The 20,044-nt window shown below is 38.6% G+C and overlaps 1 protein-coding gene across 8 annotated transcripts in view; it reads right to left on the minus strand.

Annotated features, from left to right (window-relative positions):
- GRIA4 (glutamate ionotropic receptor AMPA type subunit 4) overlaps nt 1-20,044 on the minus strand; it is a 215,361-nt gene that overhangs the window by 25,546 nt on the left and 169,771 nt on the right. For all 8 annotated transcript variants that reach the window (XR_014852989.1, XM_085064116.1, XM_085064106.1 and 5 more), the window contains exon 13: nt 17,358-17,605. Coding sequence is in view for 7 of the 8 variants with exons in the window: in XM_085064116.1 (XP_084920242.1) it covers nt 17,358-17,605 (248 nt within the window). In the remaining variant the exon portion in view is untranslated. The remainder of the gene's footprint in view (nt 1-17,357; nt 17,606-20,044) is intronic.

The raw sequence follows: 20,044 nt of genomic DNA on the forward strand, positions 1-20,044 counted from the left end.
GATTGCAACTCAGCTTGTTTCTCTGTTTTATACAAAGCTTTGCTGTAAATAAAAAAAACATAAAATTGTCCCTAGAGAAACTGTTAATATTGGTTCAGTAGATAGTCTTTAGCAGCATTTGAAATGCTAGTTTCTCCCAACTCTGAGCTATTCTAATTTTTGCTATCAACTACCTAATCCTGTTCTTGTTGAGCAGTACAATTTTTTTTTTCCAAAGCACAATTTTTCTTGCTGGTTTCAGCATAAGCAGAATTACATGAATAGGCTGCTGCAGTCCAACACCTGCAACTCAAAATGCATGTTTTAAAGGCTTAGAATCATAGAATCATAGAATGGGTTGGAAGGGACCTTAAAGATCATCCAGTTCCAACTTCCCTGCCATGGGCAGGAACACTTCCCACTAGACCAGGTTGCTCAGAGCCCCATCCAACCCAGCCGTGAATACTTCTGGGGATGGGGCATCCATAACAATGCTGGGTAACCTGTGCCAGTGTCTCACCACCCTCAGTAAATCCCTCACTTGAGTGATATTTTTCAAAAGTGTCTGAGCACCGGTGTAATGCTGTCTCCACACTGCAGGAATCACTCTCAGGATAAGCTTAGCCCACAGCCAAGTGCCTCAAAACTCTCTTTCATCTCAGAAACATTAGGAACCCTGAGCCCTTTCAGCCTCCTATAAATTTGATATTGCTGAAAGCATTTACAGTAGTATTTTTAAAACTGAAATGTGTAAAGTGAGCATGTTCAAGTACATGCCTTCCCCTGTCACCCAACATATAATGCTTTCAGATGGGGCAACATTCACCTCTGGCATGGCTAGCAGAAAGCCTTATGCTTTTTATAGCTTAGGTGAAGCAGACCTTAGGTGAAGCAAACCTCAGTTTTGTTGTAGCAAGATGTTTGGATTCTGTTTCATCTGCCTCACCAGCAACTCCTCAGTTTAGGGTCCCCCATCCAAAAGAAAATGGCAGTATTGGCACAGACAGGTTGGGGTTTCAAAGCACAGCATGTGGTTCAGTGCCAGGCAGAGGTTCCATCTGTGTTGGATAAGCACTGCTGAAAGACAGGGAGTAGCAGCTTGAGGTGAGGGTCACAGCAGTGAAGATCTATCATGTCTCCTGCTGTCCCTCTCCTCTCCTACTTAGACTGCATTAGTGCAAGCCTCTTGCAATGACGTTTGGTTATTCAGGCACATGTTGAAACTCCTTATGTCTTTCCATCTCAAGAAAAAGACAAATGCTGCAGTTTACTGCCTGCACAACTGATATAATTGTTTTCCAAATGGATGATTTAACAGGACTGAAAACATTATTCACCATTACTGACCTTGGCCAGGAGATTTAAATTTTCCTTTATATAGTATCTTAACTGTATTTGTAAGGCATTTAAAATTTATGCTTCTGAATGCCACGAAGTGATTATTTTCACCCAGAATGAGGCTAGGAAAACATATGTCTTTTGGATGCAACTCAGTGCTTATTGAATAGAAATATAGTGGGGCTCCTTGTAGCTTAGAAAGCTGTTCCTCCTTTATATCCACCTCAATCCATTTGATATCACTGATGGATGGCTAGACAGCCTATCAAGATCACAGACTCTGGCTACCTTATGCAGAGGAAGATTTTATTACATCAAAATCTTCCAGAACAAGGCAGGTGGCAGCTGTTTCAGCAGCTCCTAATTTTTCACTCCATTCAACATGTCCCAGCAGTGGCAGAAATATTGAACCTTCGACTGAGAATTTCACAGCTTTCCTCTGCAGGAAGACCCAGTCCTAGGCTGAATCACCCATTCCAGAAGAAATGTTACTGTGACCTCCAAAAGGAGTCAGAACTCATTGCTGAATCTCACTACAAATCATGGGAAATAAAATATCCTGTTGGGCTAACTGCAAAAATTAGGTTTTCAGTTTCCTAACCAGCCCCATATCTCAATATGCTACATAAATGTATGTTCTACTTAGGGGTAGCAGGGCATAATAATAAACCCAAGATTTAAATGCAGTATTGAACATACCTGTCATTTTTTGAGATTTCATTCAAATTTGGCAATATTTGAAAAGATTTCACTTGAAAACTTCTCCAATTTTTCATTAATGTCAGGCTGAATCCACCATTTATGAATATACAATGCTGGGTAAGGGGAACTACATCTGAAATGGGCTTCTCCTGTTTTCTACTCCTTATGTTGCTGTACTTTCCTTCTCACAAGTATCAGGATCTCACAAGAGCAACTGATTAAGTGTAAGATGTCTTTCAGATTCAGAAACAGCAGAAAAACATCAGGAGTAACGACAGAATGACTTCTACAAGTAAAAGTGCTCAACTGTTCACTGAGTTTTTCATCTCTGCCTGCCTTTTTCATAAACTACCTCACCCCATAAAAAATGATAAAAGCCCTCTATCCTAGCATATATTTCTGAGATGTCCTCAGAGAAGAGTTATACAAAAGGAGTTTCATTTAACCACTTTCAGGGTGACAGATATAGGTATCTGTGGCAAGAGCTACAGTGAAAGAAAAAAGCTCAGCTTCTGCCATCTTCCCAGCAGCTGCATTTGGAAAAAAACCCAAACTACTGCTGTTCTCAGGAATTTGTGGAGTAGCCAAATTCAGTTGAATTCATAAAAAGAAGCATGGCAAGCAGGTCAAAGGAGGTGATTCTGACCCTTTACTCCACTCCTGTGAGTTCTCCATCCAGCTCTGGGGATCCCAGCACAGGAAGGACAGGGACTTGTTGGAGCAGGTCCAGAGGGGGGCCAAAAAATGATCAGGGGGATGGAGCAGCCCACTCAAGAGAACTGGCTGAGAGAATTGGAGTTATTCAGCTTGGAGAAAACTAGGCTTCAAGGAGACCTCATTAGGGCCTTTCAATACTTAAAGGCGGATAATGAGAAAGATAGGAACAAAGCTTTTTAGTGGCCCTGCTGAAATGAAACAAGGAGTAGTGGTTTTCAGCTAAAGGAGGACAGATTTAGAGTAAAAGAAGGTAGACTTAGACTCGGTATAATTAATAAATTTCTTACAATAAGGATGGTAAAACTGGAATAGGCTGTCCAGAGAGGGATCTCATCCCTGGAAACATTCCAGACTGAGCTCTGAGCAACCTGCTCAGTCCCTGCACATTGCAGGAGGGCTGGACTAGATGACCCTTAAAGGTCCCTTCACACCCAAACTATCCTGTGATTCTATGCTTCTGTGGTTCTATTAACATCTATATCTTTATTTTAGGAACAAGCTCATGTTTGTTCTGTTTCTAAGGTACTGTTTCTAACCTTTTGCCTGTCTGGTTAGACCTTTCAGCCACCAAGCCCTCATCTCACCTTAATGAGAATGAAATACGAAATGACTGCAAAATCAAATACCATCAGCATTCTGTACAGTACTGAAAGTGCTGTAATACAAGCAATCTCTTCAGTAATTTTTTCCTAGTAAGAAAAACAATTTCAGGAGGAGTTGCTGTAGGAAAGCTGTAGGGCAAAACTGCTGTTTGCTTCTGAGGGAATTCATCCACTGACATCAATGTCCATGAAGTTATTAATGAAAAATGGCCACTATGCCAAAAGCTATTGGCAGCACAGAAATCATGATGGATTCTTGACTTTTACGGTTGCCAGAAACAGATCACTAATTCATGAGGTTTGTACAGTTGATACACTTTTGGCAGGTCTAAACTTAGACTGAGAAGAAGCATGAGAGATTTCTGTAACATTACGTACATGCTTCTTTATGACTCCATACTGGTATTTTTCATAAAGAAGGATTAGAAGGAAGGCAATAAATGGAAAGAGATTCCAGCTAAGAGATGTTTCCTTAAGCTTTGGTCTAATTATGATGCAAGCACTTTGAAGTTCATTACTTTAATTAGAAGCAGAGACTGAAAGTGAAAAACAGGGGAGCCATTTCCCAGGTGGGAACTGGAGCTGCAACTGCAATGCAAACAATAAAGAACACTGCATAACTTGTGCCCTAGTGAAATGCTGGCTTGTGTTTTGCCTAATGGCAGATCAATACCATACAAATGAAGCAATTACAGTTGTGCCATATAAAGCCTTATTTGGTCAGCAGCCAAAATGGGGATTAGCTGGAAGAGTTCCTAGGACTTTCTGTCTGAATATTATTGCAGAAGTTAATGAGGAATATCGGATATGCTTAGACAAACATTAACAGTGCCAGCAACCAGATGAGATGGTTGATCCAATAGCCAGTGTGCTGATAATTAAAATGCCCTGAAGCCAGCTTAATATCAGGCCAAGATCAGGTGAAATGATCACAAGGGCAATCCAATCCCTCTGGCAACCAGTTCTGTGATGTTGTCACCATCGATATAGCCATGTACACAGCAGCAAACTCTTCACCTTTCCCCAGCATGGAAGCAGGTTCCACATAAGCATGGAGCATCTTCACTTTTGCACAGCTATATGTCCCTGTACTGCTGCTGGTGGTGGTGAAGGAAAGGCCACAGCCAGCTCTATATAATGGTTCTGCCAGGACTTTATTATGCCCCACTTATTCTCATCCATTAGACCACCTGATCTAGTAGGAGGTGTCCCTCCAGGGGATGGCAGGGGGTTGGAATTAGGTGATATTTAAGGTCCCTTCCAACCCCAACCACTCTGTGAAATGCAAATATAGCAACTCTCAGACCAACTGGATCAAGCACAGTCACATCAATACAGTAACACTCATGCTTGTAATGTTTCAAATACAAATACTACAGAGTTCACTACAGAGAAAACATGGCACTGAAGATACTAAGAGATCTTCACTGTGGATATGGAGATACAAATAATGTAATTAGTGTTGTCCTGAATGCATGCCCATGTGCCAATTTTATTTTAGAAAAGCCATACAGAGTAGGGTTCACTGGTGATGAAGATTTCTGCCATTGCTTTCTAAATGGAACACAAAAAATGTGGTCATAGACTACAGACTGTTTCAGAAACCATTAGTTGAAGTTACAATTTCTCTATTGTTTTCTCTCCAGAACAGTTTTTCTGATCAAAGACACTGAAAAATCCATCATCATGTTGTCCTGATGCACATACCTCCATGGATTTGAAATAATCATATAAGCATCTGGAGTGGGAATGGGCTTCATATATTCACAGCACAATAAACACAACACTATTAATTTTCACTATTCCTCTGAGACTGATGGGCAATTGTCATTACCCTCAATTTAAAAAGGTGAGCCTGATGTAAGAAAGTGCACTAACCTCCTCCAAGGCTCCCAGTAAATCTGGGCAGAGTCATTAACTAAGATCACCAGCATGACATTACTTGAGCCAACCACACTTCACTGCTTCTCAGAAATCTTTGGGTCTTTTCAGGCAACTGTTCATAGAGAATTTATCCTTCTGGTCTCCCAGAGACAGAATAAGCTTAAACTTCTGTATATATTTCCTTAATTCAGTCTTTAACCACAACATATTCCTAATTTCTCCTGCTCTAAGTGGGAGACACCAAACCTAAGTGGCCTGACTCCCATGAAAAACAAACTCTTCCACATTTTGACCCACTTAGGAATTTGAAAAAGGTCCATGCTGTCCACCACTCAGCAGCTGTACAAAGCTGCTTACGAAGTTAACCACTCCTTTTGCCCTGGCAAAGAAGAGGCATGAAGCACTGTCACTTACTTCACTGAGCTCAGATCCTCTCACTCTCTTTCGCTTTTCCAGCAAGAAAATTTTATTCAGATGAGAATGATTTGCTTGACATGTAATTCACAGAAATTGTAACTAAAGGTCAGGATAAGATCTTCTACCATGCAGAAAACATAAACATCACTTTCCATAAGCTACTACAACTTTCCAAATACTCCTATAGCTCCAGAAGATTCAATGTGATGGCTGAAGAGATCCTTTTCATATCCATAATTTTCAAAAAAGGATCATTGCAGAGTGCAGTCCAGAAAGTGCCTCAGGAGTTGTCTGGCCCAACCTCCTGCTCATACAAGGGTCAGTCCTGAGGCCAGACCAAGCTGCTCAGGGCTTCAACCAGTCACGTTTTGTAAACTTTCAAGGATGAAGCCTGCACAGCCTCTCTGAGCAGAGTGTCACTGTCAGACTGCCCTCAGGCAGTCAGGGGAAACAGTTCCTCCCTACATCCAGTCTGAACCTCTCCCACTACATTTTATGTTCATTGTCACTGACCTTCCTGCCCTTCACTGCTGGGAAGAGTCTGACTCCATCTCCTCGAAGACATCCCCGAAGACACTCTGGGCTGCTCCTAGGACCCCCCAACCATCTCTGCTCCAGGCTGAACAAGTCCAGCTCTCCTAGCCTCTCCTCACCAGAGGAGGTTCAGATCCATATCCAGCTCCATCTTGATCATCTTCCATGAAATCGGTTCAGTTTACTGATGTGTTTCTTAAATGAGGAGGCCCAAAAAAAAAAAAAAAGATGTAGTGCTCTAGATGTAGTCGGAATGTCTGAATGTTTGCAATTATTTTATCTGATGCCACAGTACCTTCTCTTGTGGCCTACAAATTGGATGAGCTAAAAGCACTCTAATTGGAAACTGCTTTGGATAATTGCCCACTATCTAAAAGAGATGCCAAAAATAGCAGCTTGCTTATTTAACTGTGACAGGGAAAATTCCTAAATCCTCAAGAAACTGAGATGACTTTCTGCTCACTTTCAACTACGCTTTCATAGCATGAGTTCACATTATTTAAACTGAAAAATCAGAACTAATTGTCAAGTGTTCATGTGGTTTTAAACCAAAAAATATAACGAGCAGGTATAGAATATAATCAAAATAGTATCATACATTGATTAAAAGTTAAGGAGCTGGATCTTAGTAAATGCACAGCACCTGAATGTGGGTTGGCCCCCCAGGTTTGCACATAGGGCATTTTCTTTTTATTTAAAACCAATTAAAAAAGTGTATCATCTTAAAACCTGTCTCTTCATGTTTGGTGTTGCAAGCAGTAAAAGGTTTTTGTGGAAATCTTAAAATTCAAAATTTTGGTTGAAAATGTAAAAATATGAAAAACTACCTATTAATGTTTACATTTAGGCATGTGGAATATACATAATTTGGGTTTTCTTGAAAAAGCTAAGATCTTCTGTTGGAAATAACTAGATCCCATGAATTTTTCTGTAGTCTTAAGAGTTTTAAGATCGATAATAGACCTAAATCACACAAATGACACAGAATAAAATGTGCAAAATCAGGTGTCTGCATTCACACCAAGGAATCCAAAGACCTAATTCTACATATAAAAGCCTCTTAAAGACATAGTTACAAATCTGGGCTGCACTAAATGGAACCATATAAGCAACAGATTGGAAAGAGCCTGATGTGTAATTATGTACAGAGAAAGCTGTACATATTCTGGAGGTAACAGATGGGCTGCCAGATGTTGGGGCTGCTCTCACCTGCAGGCCTCATTCATCCCTGCTGCTAGTAATGGAAGATCTGGAAGCTAGCAAGGGATCTGGATCTTCCTGTGCACAGACGCTATTCCTGCCTGAGTGGGGAGAAAAATATAATAAAAAAGCACTGTTTTCTTTTTGTGCTTGCACCAGATTATTATTTTTGTATGTTCCTTTAGAGTAGAAAGAAGTACCTGAGGCGTAACAGTAAAATAGGTCTCTGTATCAGGTCAGTCTTGGATCACTTTTATCCAGCTGACTTTTGGCTTTAAAAAATTGCAGGGAAAAAGTAGTCAAACTTTGACTACAGAAAACTGCCAATCCTGCCAAAAACTGTTAAAAGAGAATCTCAACAAAAGAGCATCATTTAGCATCATGTGATTCACTAAAAGATAAATAGGAGGAAAATCCTTTTTCAGGCTTGATTTAAGCTCTCACTCAGTGACTTGGTTGGAACAGGAAGCAGAGGAAGGAAAGCAGAAAATGGGAATAAGGCGTTGAGCTATAAAAGTACAGAGACTTGAGCTAAGGATAGCTAGAGATAGTTGAGAAAAAGAGCACTAGTTTTCACTCTACATCCTATCACACATAAAGCAGACCAGTTAAGAGGAAAAATTACTGATCAACCAAGACTCACCATTTTATCAAACAGTGTTTTGAACTTGTACTGTTCAGTGAGATGCACATATGGCCATTTTTATTTGTAACCTGAGCTTCTTGGGAACATTCTGATGGGAAAGAGCTGCATTTTAGAGTTGTTGTGTCAAGACACACAGTAGCTTAAATTATACATTAAAACTTCTGAATCTTGTTTTGTGCTGTCAACACCTTTCCACCTTTCATGCTGGGATGTTCAGTCCATAATGCCTACTCTGTCACACATTGTGCCAATCTGAGATACTGTTCTCAGTTCAAAGAAACCACAAGAAAGAAAACAAACTTTTCTCCCTACTTTGTCTGGGGATTTCTCACAAGAATCGAGGCTGCACAAAGACTAAACAGCCATTTTATGTCTCTTGGGGTCCATCTAGTACTTACTGTCAGTTGGAAGTGGGCAGTTTTGCCACTACCACACAGATTAATCGCAAACTGTTTTTCAGGCACTATTTGTTTCCCAAATGTCATTTCCACAGAGAGGTATTGTTACGAACTGCTGAGATGCCTTTCAGCAGCCTGCTCCCTTGCTTTGGTCTACCTACAATTTACCTGAACAGTTATTATCTTAGTGGGATAGGCCTTTTAGTTGTTGGGAACTGTACCATCAACTTCAAAGGGCACTTCCTAGGTCTTGACACCTAAACAACCAGAGAGTTCCAATAAAAAGAAAAGAGAGAAATAATAACGAGCAGCATTGTTAAAATATAAAGGGCTGCATCTTGCCCTCTGCTGAGATGCTTTACAAGGGATTGGGGAAATGGCAGGGAAAAGGGCAGGAGAAAATTATTTCTGAAGTGCCAAGAAGCAGCGCTTATTTCTCAGGGGATCTATAGATTGGAAAAAACCATAACCTTTTTGAATCCCACTGGCATACGCTGGGCATTAATGCTTATCAAAGGTTTGTAAATGTCCAGAAAATCAGTAAGATGTGTGCACAGCAATGGTATCAATACTTGTGAGACATTGCCTTTGCTGATAGTCTGTGGTAAGTTCAGTGGTTCTACTTAAATATATGTGCCTTTTTGTCTATCAGAGAATTGAACTGCCTGACAAATTTCATTTGGACAGATTTGCTATTGTGAAGCTCCTATCCTGTTTGCATACAAACAATTCTGAAACAGACAAACAAGAAAAGAACTCTGATTTTTTTGCTGCCTTGATTTCTTTCTGATCGTACACAACAAGCCTGTTATTAAACTTGTGCTGGTACTGACTACCTCAGACTGGCCCAATGCTTCTGTAGGACAGTACAGAAATTTCATATTTAGTAATCACTAAATACCAGAATGAGAAATTTCTTGTATAAATAGCTTGTAAAAAAGAAAAAATTCTTAAAAAAAAAAAGCCTCATTGTGCTATTAAGCTAATACTAAAGCTTAAGAGATAAAATGGTAGTTTCACCTTTTACATTGATTATACTGCTAGTTTTAAAATACCTATTGCCATTGAAATGTTTAGATAAAAAAACTACCTTTCCATGCAATGGTTTTACCGCTGTTTCCATGCTCTGTTCTTTCACTCCTGCTCAGAAACACTTCATTTCACAACTTTTCTTACTAAAATCCTGGGACCTTCTGTGGAGTAAGGAGCAGGATGATATTAGCAGAGAGGCACCAGAATGTGACAGCGTGACCAAAATGGGAGCTGAGCTTCCTGGAAGCACTTTGCCTTCCATCAGTTGCTTCTAGTGTCATTTGTAGTGTAGGAAAACAGAAATGGCAGCAGAACAAGTTCGTGTGACTTTTGCTTTCTCCAAACCACAGAGAGCTTTGTTCAATTATGAATCATCCCTGAAGTCTGAGAGTGAAGACTTCCTGCTAGTGGCAATGAAGAAATAGGCTCTGTGAGGCAAAGCAGGTCAGAGATGGCTCTTTGAAGTACTTGAAAGATATAGTGATTTTTATTTCCCCCCAGGTCAGAGAAAATTCAGCAAGTGCAGCATCATGGACACTAATGAGTTGTTTTTTTCCAAAGATACAAGTACCAGAAATTATCTCAATAGCAATGTTCTTCACTGCAATTTGGTGACTTGAATCAGAATTATTACAATTTCCTTCCTCTGTAAGCAAAAATTGCAAGAATGGGCAAAACTCTTTCAAGTAGAAGATTTTGCCTCAATACATTTGCTTGTACATCTTGCAATGGATCTCATTAGCTATCATCAAATTTTCCCCTTATTTTGCTGCACTATTTTTGCACAGGGAAGACTCTTATCTTGATTGAAAATTAAGAAATTAATCCAACAGGCATCACTGGGGAACAGAGCAAGCTGGGACTCCAATCTCTGTTCCCAAGGCTTTATCTTTACTTTTAAAATAGATATTCTGGTTTTAGACAGAAATAATCCAGGTAACCAAAATTAAGTATGCCTCCCAGGCTCAGCTGAAAGAACAACTTGTTAATACTCATTGTCAGTGTCTCTTCACTGATATTCTTTTGACTCCTGACTTTTATATTCCTTCCTAAGATGTGGCCCATTCTCTGCCTTTTTACCTAGTAAGTCTTATTTTTAGTTGATAAAAAACCCAACAAGCTCTGAAGGATCTGACCTGCTTGAGAAATATCTCAGCTATAAGCTTTGACACTGAATGGTAATGAGGTGGTAATTCAAGTCTTGTTATGCCTACAGTGAAGGGAAAAATATTATGCGAAGTCATACAGTATGATCTACACCATCAGTCAAACAGGATAATGTTTACATATGTATAAAATGCTACAGATCACGTTCTAGTTTTCAAATAATTTTGTATCACAGAAAGAAATGACCTTGTAAAACCCTGGTAAGCTGAGTAAAATCCTGTTCTTTTAAGTATCAACAGACCACCCCATAACTATGTGGGGATTTTTGTTTTCTCCAGTGGCCCTTGCTTCAAAAGAGTAGAGGTCAAACTCAGTACTTTCACATCACTCATTTTAATTCTCAAACCTCAATTATTCACCAGTTCTCTCTGTATCTTCTCTACATCATATATAAATAACATCAGTTTCTAGGTCCTGTGGTGCTTTGCTGAAATGACTGACTCTGTGAATAACACACTGATTAAGGGCAAGACCAGACATTCTGGCAGGAGAAATGTGAAAAAAAATCAAACCTGCTTTCTCTGCATCTCTCCTCACTGTGATGCTTGCTCGTCTTCAGAATGATCTGGGAAGGCCTTTATGTGCCAGTGTTGCCAGCCAGAAGACAGCTAACCAGCAAAGGAAATACTCCTTCTTCTCTCTGGAGTGCCACAACATGGTCAGAAGCACACAGGCTACAGATGTTACCGGCATGAGTCGACCATACATTACCTTTAACTATTTCTGTACCTTTCTAGAAACAGGAACATGCTATTGAGTGAAGAATGCAGCCTAGATGCATAGAAACACCAAGCTAGAATAGTTACATCAACAATATTGGTTAAAAACCAAAAAAAAATCTATAAAGACCTTTAAAAATTGACAAATATAGGGTACACTGAAGAGTGGTCCAGGGAAATGCTTCCTTTACGATACAACACAAGTTGTACAAGGAAGCTTCGCTCACGGGAAGTCTATTTTTGTAAGGATTAATGGATTTCCACAGTACAAAACCATTGAAAAACAACAGTGGAAGAAGTCCTCTGTAGTAAATAAATACTGACAGTGTAACAAATTTGGGTGGTTAGCTGAAATATTTTTCTCTTACTCAGAGGAAATCTGTGAATATCATCCCTATCCCTTTGTACACACAAATCCAATCTTACAGAAATCATAAGAAACCAGATCATGCAAGAAATTTTGGGGGAAACATTTTTATCTGTCCTTGCAGTTGACTACTGTACTGACTGTTTTTCCACAGAGCCTGGTGTGAATTACCAGCTCACTGACCTACAAATCCAGGGTAAAATGAGAACTGGGGTATAACTCAGAATATTATATTATGTTCACAATAAACTGCTTTGGCAGTGAATGATGATCTGGGAATTCCTTCCACAATAAATTCCTTATATTCTGGTCTCCGAAAATATCAAGGACAACGTTTGATAAAAAGTTTAATAGCCCCACTGGAAGAAACTGTACTATCATTTTGCTATTTTCCCAAGTTTGTTTCAGGTCAATGAAAAAAAGAATAGGAAATACGATTAAAAAAAAAAAAAAGGAAAAAGAAAAAAGGAATATTCTATTGTATGTAATGTCTGCCACAATTTTGTACGAATGAGCATGCAATACTAAAATAAGTTTTCCTCCAACACTATATTTCTAAGGAACCATATTAGGTATACCTGTGAAAAACAAAGGCAACATTGCCAGCTGTAGTACCACATTGAAACAAAACAATGAAAGAATGGCAGTCATAGAGATTCACCTCAGGAAATCAAGGGCTAGATGAAGACACTGAGATCAAGATGGTAGATTACAGACGCTATGCACATAAAGACTCCCTTCGCAACAGATCTTTATCTTATTCCCACAAACTTGTTTTTCTTCAAGAAAAAGTTCCTTCCACCAGAGATCACTCACTTCTAGGGTAAATTTCTTTCAGGTATTGCACAATTACATAAAACAGGAGAATCCATACACTGTTGACAGGGTACTGTTTGGATGCCTTTTGCACCCCAAGCAGTCTCCAGGGTACTTCTCCCTTGCATGGGATAGAAACTAAAATCCATAGCTTCACTTTTGTTGTACTTTGCTCTCCACATAAGTTGCTAGAATGACCAGAAAGTTACATCTGCAACACCTGCATCACTGATGCCCTACCCACACTGCACACCTTATGTTAAACACAGGAAAGGAAGGATAAAGAACCAGCACCTTTGTTGGTATAAAGGGTCAGTTCATGTCACCAGATGTCACACTGCAAAAAACCAGCAGATATTACTAGGTGGACCTTTTTGCCTTCCTCTCAAGAACATAAAGAATTCTTCCTCAAGTCAAACTGGAGTTACTCCTTTACTACATTAAAAGAATAGAGACTTAAATAATGGAATGTAGAATTCCAGGTTTAGATATATAAACATTAACTGCAATTCCAACAGCCGGAATTTATTAGAGCTCTGGATTTCATGAGGCTGGTGAACAAATATCACCAAACTCTAAAATACATCAATGCACCTAGTAAAAGTTTTTTTTTAATTACTTGACTAAATCTAATCTTGCCACTCATCTGTCTGGACTCAAAAGTGTCTCCCCAGACACTTACAACCTTGCAGGTTTCACTCATCCATGCTGCATACTATAGGCTCCAGGACAGGACCACCAAATGTCCCTAGTTAAAACAGTAACAGAAAAAATGACAACAACTCCTCATTTTTCAGCCCAAAGTGCTTCAAGGTACAAAAAGCTGAAAAAGCTTTTAGTGTACCTTTAAGAAAATACCGCGCTTAATTCCTTTTTCATTATGTCTTGGAGTGGAGAACTCTTTCATGTTCTTCACTATTCAAACTTGTTTATGATGCCTACATATCTAAAACAGAAAAGCAGAGGCATGCAAGGCACAGGATTTGTGTAGTACAAGATCTCCAGGTGTTGCCCTCTGGAAACACAAATTACTGCAAGTGGTAAGGCAGATGACTCAGGGGTGATCCACAATGGCCAGAAGTCTGGCCACGAGAACATCTTCTAAGGACAACACTTTGACAAAGGCAGGTCTTGCTAAGCAGACAAGCAGCACTCTCTTAACCACCTCTGAAAGCACCACCTTTGAAGAAAAAACTCATTAATTCACACTGAGTACTACACAGTGGCTTTGGAAGGATACCTACCGTTGGAGGAGGAGGAAACAGTAAGAACAGTTGGGCAGTGCCATGAGAAAAACTCAGTCTTTGCTGTGATGAGAGCCTTTGCCCTCAATACCACATTCCTTCTCAAACATGTCAGTATTTTACAACATTATATAGAAAAGAATATCACTGAAAAGGAAGGAAGGAAGGAGACACACATGATATGTGATGTGGCACTGCCCAATGGGCATAAAAGAAACACACATCAGGCATTTCCCATTCTCCTCCATTCAGTGATATGCATTAATCATGATACTGTACCAGCACTGAGAATAGATCATTCCAATTAGCCAATAGGTACTGGTTGAACACTGCAGGAGTGTAGCATGGAACCCAACAAGGAAGAGTTTTGAATTAAAATCCACTACCCTGCTCATGTGTATGGTCATGAGCCACAGAGAGACGAGTCCCTGAGTCTCTCTGACAGGTGGATTTCATCTGCATGAGCCAGGTGATGGGTATGTGCTCTATGATGAACATGAGCCCAGTGATGTGATAGCATGGAATCCTATCCTGTGCTACAGGAAGAACCACTCTCTGTCAGTTAAATGTGTGAAAATATATGGTCTGGTTCTCCATATACTCACGTCAATTTTATTCAGCTGTTACTACATTTTCAGGGGAAAAACTCCTGATTTATATCATTGTAAGTAGGAGGAGGATTAAGACTAAAATACTTCTAATTAAAGAGGTGTTCAAACAGTTTAGTGAATAATTTGATATGAATAATTAATTTGGAAAAACTGCTATTTTTCCCTAGTCCTGAACAGACCAAGAACAGCATTTGAACATTTGACATTTATATGCTACTTGCAATTATTTGTGAACTACATCAAGTAATTTGCGGTCTACATATTATTCAAATAGGAAATTATGATTATTAAATAAAACAGAATTTATAACTCCCATAGCAAATTATATCTTTTGACTAATTTATGTAATGAGCTCAGCTAGCCTGCCCTTCATGGATTTCAAACTGCATGTTCAATATTTGCAATTATCCGTGCAGACAGCAGTTACATAAGCCATCTGATTAGTGACAGAAACACTACCATGTGGGATGCAGTCAAAATAGCAAAAGCAGCATATTCTAAAATTTAAAAAATTCAGAAAATACTGAAACATGCAGTTAAAATTTACAGCTGACTTTTCTTTTACAAAGCACAGGGGGAGGAAGCTTTTCCCCTCTTCTGTAAGTGCTACTCTCTACAGACATATGTGAAAGAGGTGGTACGAATGTGAGGTATTGCTTGTTCTTCATTTTCATCCAGAACATTAAGTGTGTTGCTTAATGTTTTTAGTAGGTAAGCAGCACTGGTGGTTTGTTGCTGGGGCTGGAGAGGGAATGGGATGCAGCAGGAGAACAAGCAGCTTAGCACATGTGAAAGAAAGGCTCAGGAAAGGCATGGACATGGGCAGCCAGTCGAAACAGCTTGAAAGAAGATTTGGTCCAATTTTCAAGTTGGGTAGCATTTCCCCTATTCTGATTTTCAAAACACGTTTGAAAGCAGGATGTGAAAAACTACACAGTTTTGATCACATCACCCTAAGGATAGTTGCTGACCCCCAGTTAGATGAAACTGTGGTCTCACTGAAATGTCTGGGAACTTGGTCTTTAGCTGGGATGGAACCAGGATTTCACACTGGATCCTTACAATCATGGCTGTGTTCTTCCTCTCTGCTCTTATTAGACAGTCTTACTAGGCCCTCTTCTAACTGATTTATGTCTCATCCCCATTACTCCTAGGTATTTTTATCTAGCCAACTGAACAAACCTGAAATAAGCCCAAATTTGTCACAAATCAACTTCCACAGGCTATTAGAGCTCGTTATAACAGGCTGTCTCTTGTTGGTATTGAATACGCTCCAGAAAAAAGAGAAAGGGATGAAAGAACACCATAAAGCATGGTTAAAGCAAAGAGCCCACTGCTAGGACATATATGACAGCAGTCAAAGTACTCCTAAAATGTTTGCCCTAGCTTTGATACAGTAAAGCATGACTATCAGCAAAGGGCATTTCCTTACTACCCTAAACTGCAGTGCTGCCTATCACTCTTAAGTTGTCTGAAACACTGGGAAGGAGATATCAATCTATCAGAAATGTAAAATTAAAAACAAGTGCTTTGAAAATATACCCAGATAATAGATCGATCTTTAACTACTCTGTGAGTTCTGGATATGTTTTTCTATATAATTAATATTTTTATTGTCATTTTCCCTCTCTCACCTCCTTATGGTCTTTTACAACTTTATTCAGCAGTGAAGGTGGCAATTTTTAAATCTGGGAGGTACTGAATGTTAAGGACCAAAAATTCATATTCAGTCACTGAAATAACTGGCCTGAATTTCCCCTACACATACAAATCTTCTTTTGCTGCGGATGGAAATGATTCTAATGATACTCCTTTCACCATCCCTGTAATACAGTTACAGCTACTGATGTTCGTGGTACTGTGTGCAGGTTAAACTGATGAGTTATGAGTGAGTCTAGTTATTTGCATTGTGGTAATGATGTCTCCTTTGCAGTCACAGATGAAGACAAATAGCTCCTTAGTTATTTTTTCCACAGAAATATGGCTCCATCTGAACTTGCAACTCTTCCTTTATGCCTACTTCCTCCCCTTTGGTTTACATTGCAATCCCTTATCATGAGCTCAAATGTGAGAAACGGGGTGCTGAGCACTCCATGGAGCATTCTCTTTCCCCCACCCATGTGTACCCTGTCAGAGTCAGACACCGCAGGCCATACTCCCTTGATCTGCTAGTTGCCCTTTTGCTTTCAAGAAAATTGGCAGATCTACCACTGGAAAATGCAAGTTTTGTTTGCTTTAAACATTAAAGAAACAGAATGGTAAATACTGCCAATTTTTAACACAGAGCTCTAGCACCTTGACTTGTGCCCCCTGACAACTGGAATGAAATGCAAATGATGTTCTGCCTGTGAATCAAAAAGTCTCCTACTTTACTGAATGCATCTGACACCATGATAAAGAAAACACTGGTGAGTTTGAAGGCAGTACTGAAATGCATAATGCTAGAAACACAAAATTTTTTTTCTGAGTAAGAAGGTGCTTTAATAAAAAAGTACTTTAATGAAGTTTCTTTAATGAAGGACTAATTGCCTCCAAGTGATGACATTTGAAAGATGTTACAAGCAGCTTCTTACTCAGAAATTAGCAGCCAAGATCCATAAACGAAACATAAAATGTAGGCATATTATTGATGCAAATACTGATGTAGATAATGTAAGCATAATATCACTATAAAGGGTTGAATTTGGTGAAAAAAGCTGATGAAATAGAATAACTGATGTTAATTCTATCGAGGCTGACTTCAAGTAGCTAGTGTTCAACCAGTTTGGTATTTATATGGCCTTGAAACATATGCCAACTATAGCTGCTAAATCCATATTGCAATTAGAAATGGTTACCTTTGTTGATCAAAACAAAATGAAATGGAAGAAAAGAAAAATAACATACCATGTTCACACACAAAACAAAAAGAGCTATATCAGGGACATCAGGGAAGGTGGAATACTATAACAACACATTTTATATTGTTATACTATTCCACCCACCTTAATGGAGAACCCTTCGGTGTGGCTACGCCATAGCCTTTCGAATCCAGATTTCCTCCCACTTTCATGGTGTCACATGGCTTTCGTTGCTCAATGTATTCATTCATGGTGGACTCCAGCAGGAAGGCAAACTTGCCCTTGGATTTGCGGACACGAGCTACTCCCTCTGCAGTAGTCCTAGTGAACACTGATGGCTCAGCTGACTTCATGTAGGTCCACATCTTTTCATACACTGCTATTTTTGATCTCTGGAGAAAATCAAAAACAAGTTAGAACAAAAGAATGTTGCAACATTTCAGAATGGCACTGCTCACATAAAATCAACCATATTTAATTTTTCAGACATTTGAGGTAGGGAAAATCTTGGGTAAAGGTTTTATTTGAATCCCATTATTTTAAAATAAACAGGAAATAACACGAAAAATACCATAATAGCAGATACTATTTTTAAGTTCAGCTAGCCTGTAGCAGTCAAAAAAAACCCTGCAAAGCTGAATTTACTATTAGTAAAGGAAGTCCACACTGCCAATGTATTGTAAAGTGCATTTTAGGGAATGGTATATGAAATACATGTCCATAATAAGCCTGTACTCGGAAGAGAAACAGTAAAATAATCTCCCCATAAATACTCAGCTGAATCTTTAAGTATTTCTGTAACACTCACTTCTTATACCGTCAAAACCACAACAGCTTAAGTAAGATTTCTTTTATAATTCAGAGTCCAGAATTCATTTGATTTATATTAAAAAAGACTATGCAATATTTGAAGACATGTTTCACAATAAAAGACAGAAACAGCAAGTTGGACAAAATATGCTATTAAAGGAAGTAAAATGCCCTAAGCATATTTTTTAAAGAATTAGGTATGATTTTAGAATTGCAGTATCAGTGGATTTATTTTAAAGACTCTGATCCTGCCAATAACCAAGTAAGAAATGTACTTTCTAAAAGAATGCACAAGAATTCATGGCTTAGAGTGCCTTAGCTGAAAATTTTCCTGTCTGGGAATGCATGGTAAAACTACAGGTAAATACTTCAGCAAAAATAAAACTTCTTCATAAATAATTAAAACAAATAAAAATTTTTGCTAAAAGAATGAAAGAAAGAAAGGAAGTGCTGCCAGGCTGAGAAGTTCCCCATGCTCATTAGGTTCACTCAACAACTCCTTAGCTTCCTCCAGCAATAGGAATACATACATGCAAACCAGCAGTGTGTCAGCTGAACACTACACAGTGCTTTTATAATAACAGATGGCACTTGTCTTCCCCTATGTGTGCTGCAAAAAGGACTTTTTAACCTAATGCTCAAGTCAGCTTTTATTTGAGTCAAGAGGAGTTTCTAGCTAAGCAAGATTTGGTCTATGAGCCTGTTCTTACACTGTGCTGAGTGCTCCAGAAAAATATTCATAAAGGCCTAAAACGAAGGGCCTTAGATTATTTAAACAAATACCAAATCCTATAATCTAAGTATTATATAAATTGAAAATGGATTTAAAAAGCCTGGAACAGAGCCTTTTTATAGGTGAGAGCAATTTCCCTGAAGCACTTCTTTTTACCAATTAGTGAAAGACTGTATTATTACTTAGAAAATAATTTATTAGGGACATAAGTCTATCTTGAAAATAAGTGGCATTTAACCAAAACTGTTCAGAAAATTACCATATAGCAGAACATCATAGATTATGCTTTCTTTTTTTAGTTTGTCTGTATGCATAATTTTATCTGTCAAATATAATAACATTTAAATCAACAACAGCTGTGTGTGTCCATAATCACATCCTGACCTGTCACCCTTTCTTTCCATTGTAGTCACAGCTATAGTGAATATTTCATTTACATAATAGTGGCTGGGAGCAGAGCATAAACTAAACCACCAATGCATTCTTTTGGCTTTACACTGATGTAATTTCATGGATTTAAATTTACAGAAAGAAAAAAATGGAAGAGAGTAATAATGCATCAGTTGTAATTTCAAGAATATTTTCTTGCCTTTGCCTTCACTTCCAAACATTTCTCACATCTTAACATCCATTCGTTATAAAGTAACCATGTAATAGGTCACTTTTATTTAAAACTATGCAGCATGTAAAACAGCTCAATCAGTAAGAGGAAACACTGCCCTAAATCAACTGGAAAAAGTTAAATTTACTTTTTTTGGGTTTTTTTAGGATTTAGTTTCCTTTGCCTACCAAAATAAAAAAAATGTAGAAAGTCTACCAAGGTATCTGCTATATTTTTCTCCCGAACTTTCATTTGTTAACATTCAATTTCTACATGTAAACTCAGAGTGAAAATTGAAGAGTGAACCAACAGGTATTTTTTATTATCATATGAGGAAACATTGCAGCTTTCCCTGCAGTCAGCCAAACTGGGATAATTTTCATTTTGGGCTTTTCTGAGTAGAAGTGCTAAAATGGACTACTTTCCCTCTTAAACAAGCTGCTTGGAAAATACAACTCTCACTGCAACTAAACCAGAAAACAAGAGTACATAACAGCTATCCGTATCAAAGTTCTTATTTTCCTTTATATTGGCTTTAAAAGAATTTTCCCTTTTCTGCTTTCAATCCAGATTTAAAACAGGCTGAAGATGTGTTCACAGTTTCAGCCATTTTGATCAGAAAGGAAAAAACTATGAGAAAATGTTCTGAAGGCTCATCTTCAGCCAGATAATTACCACTGACAGGTA

The sequence above is a fragment of the Lichenostomus cassidix genome, chromosome 1 (genome assembly GCF_008360975.1).
Source record: "Lichenostomus cassidix isolate B80296 chromosome 1, HeHo_3.0, whole genome shotgun sequence".
Lineage (NCBI taxonomy): Eukaryota > Metazoa > Chordata > Aves > Passeriformes > Meliphagidae > Lichenostomus > Lichenostomus cassidix.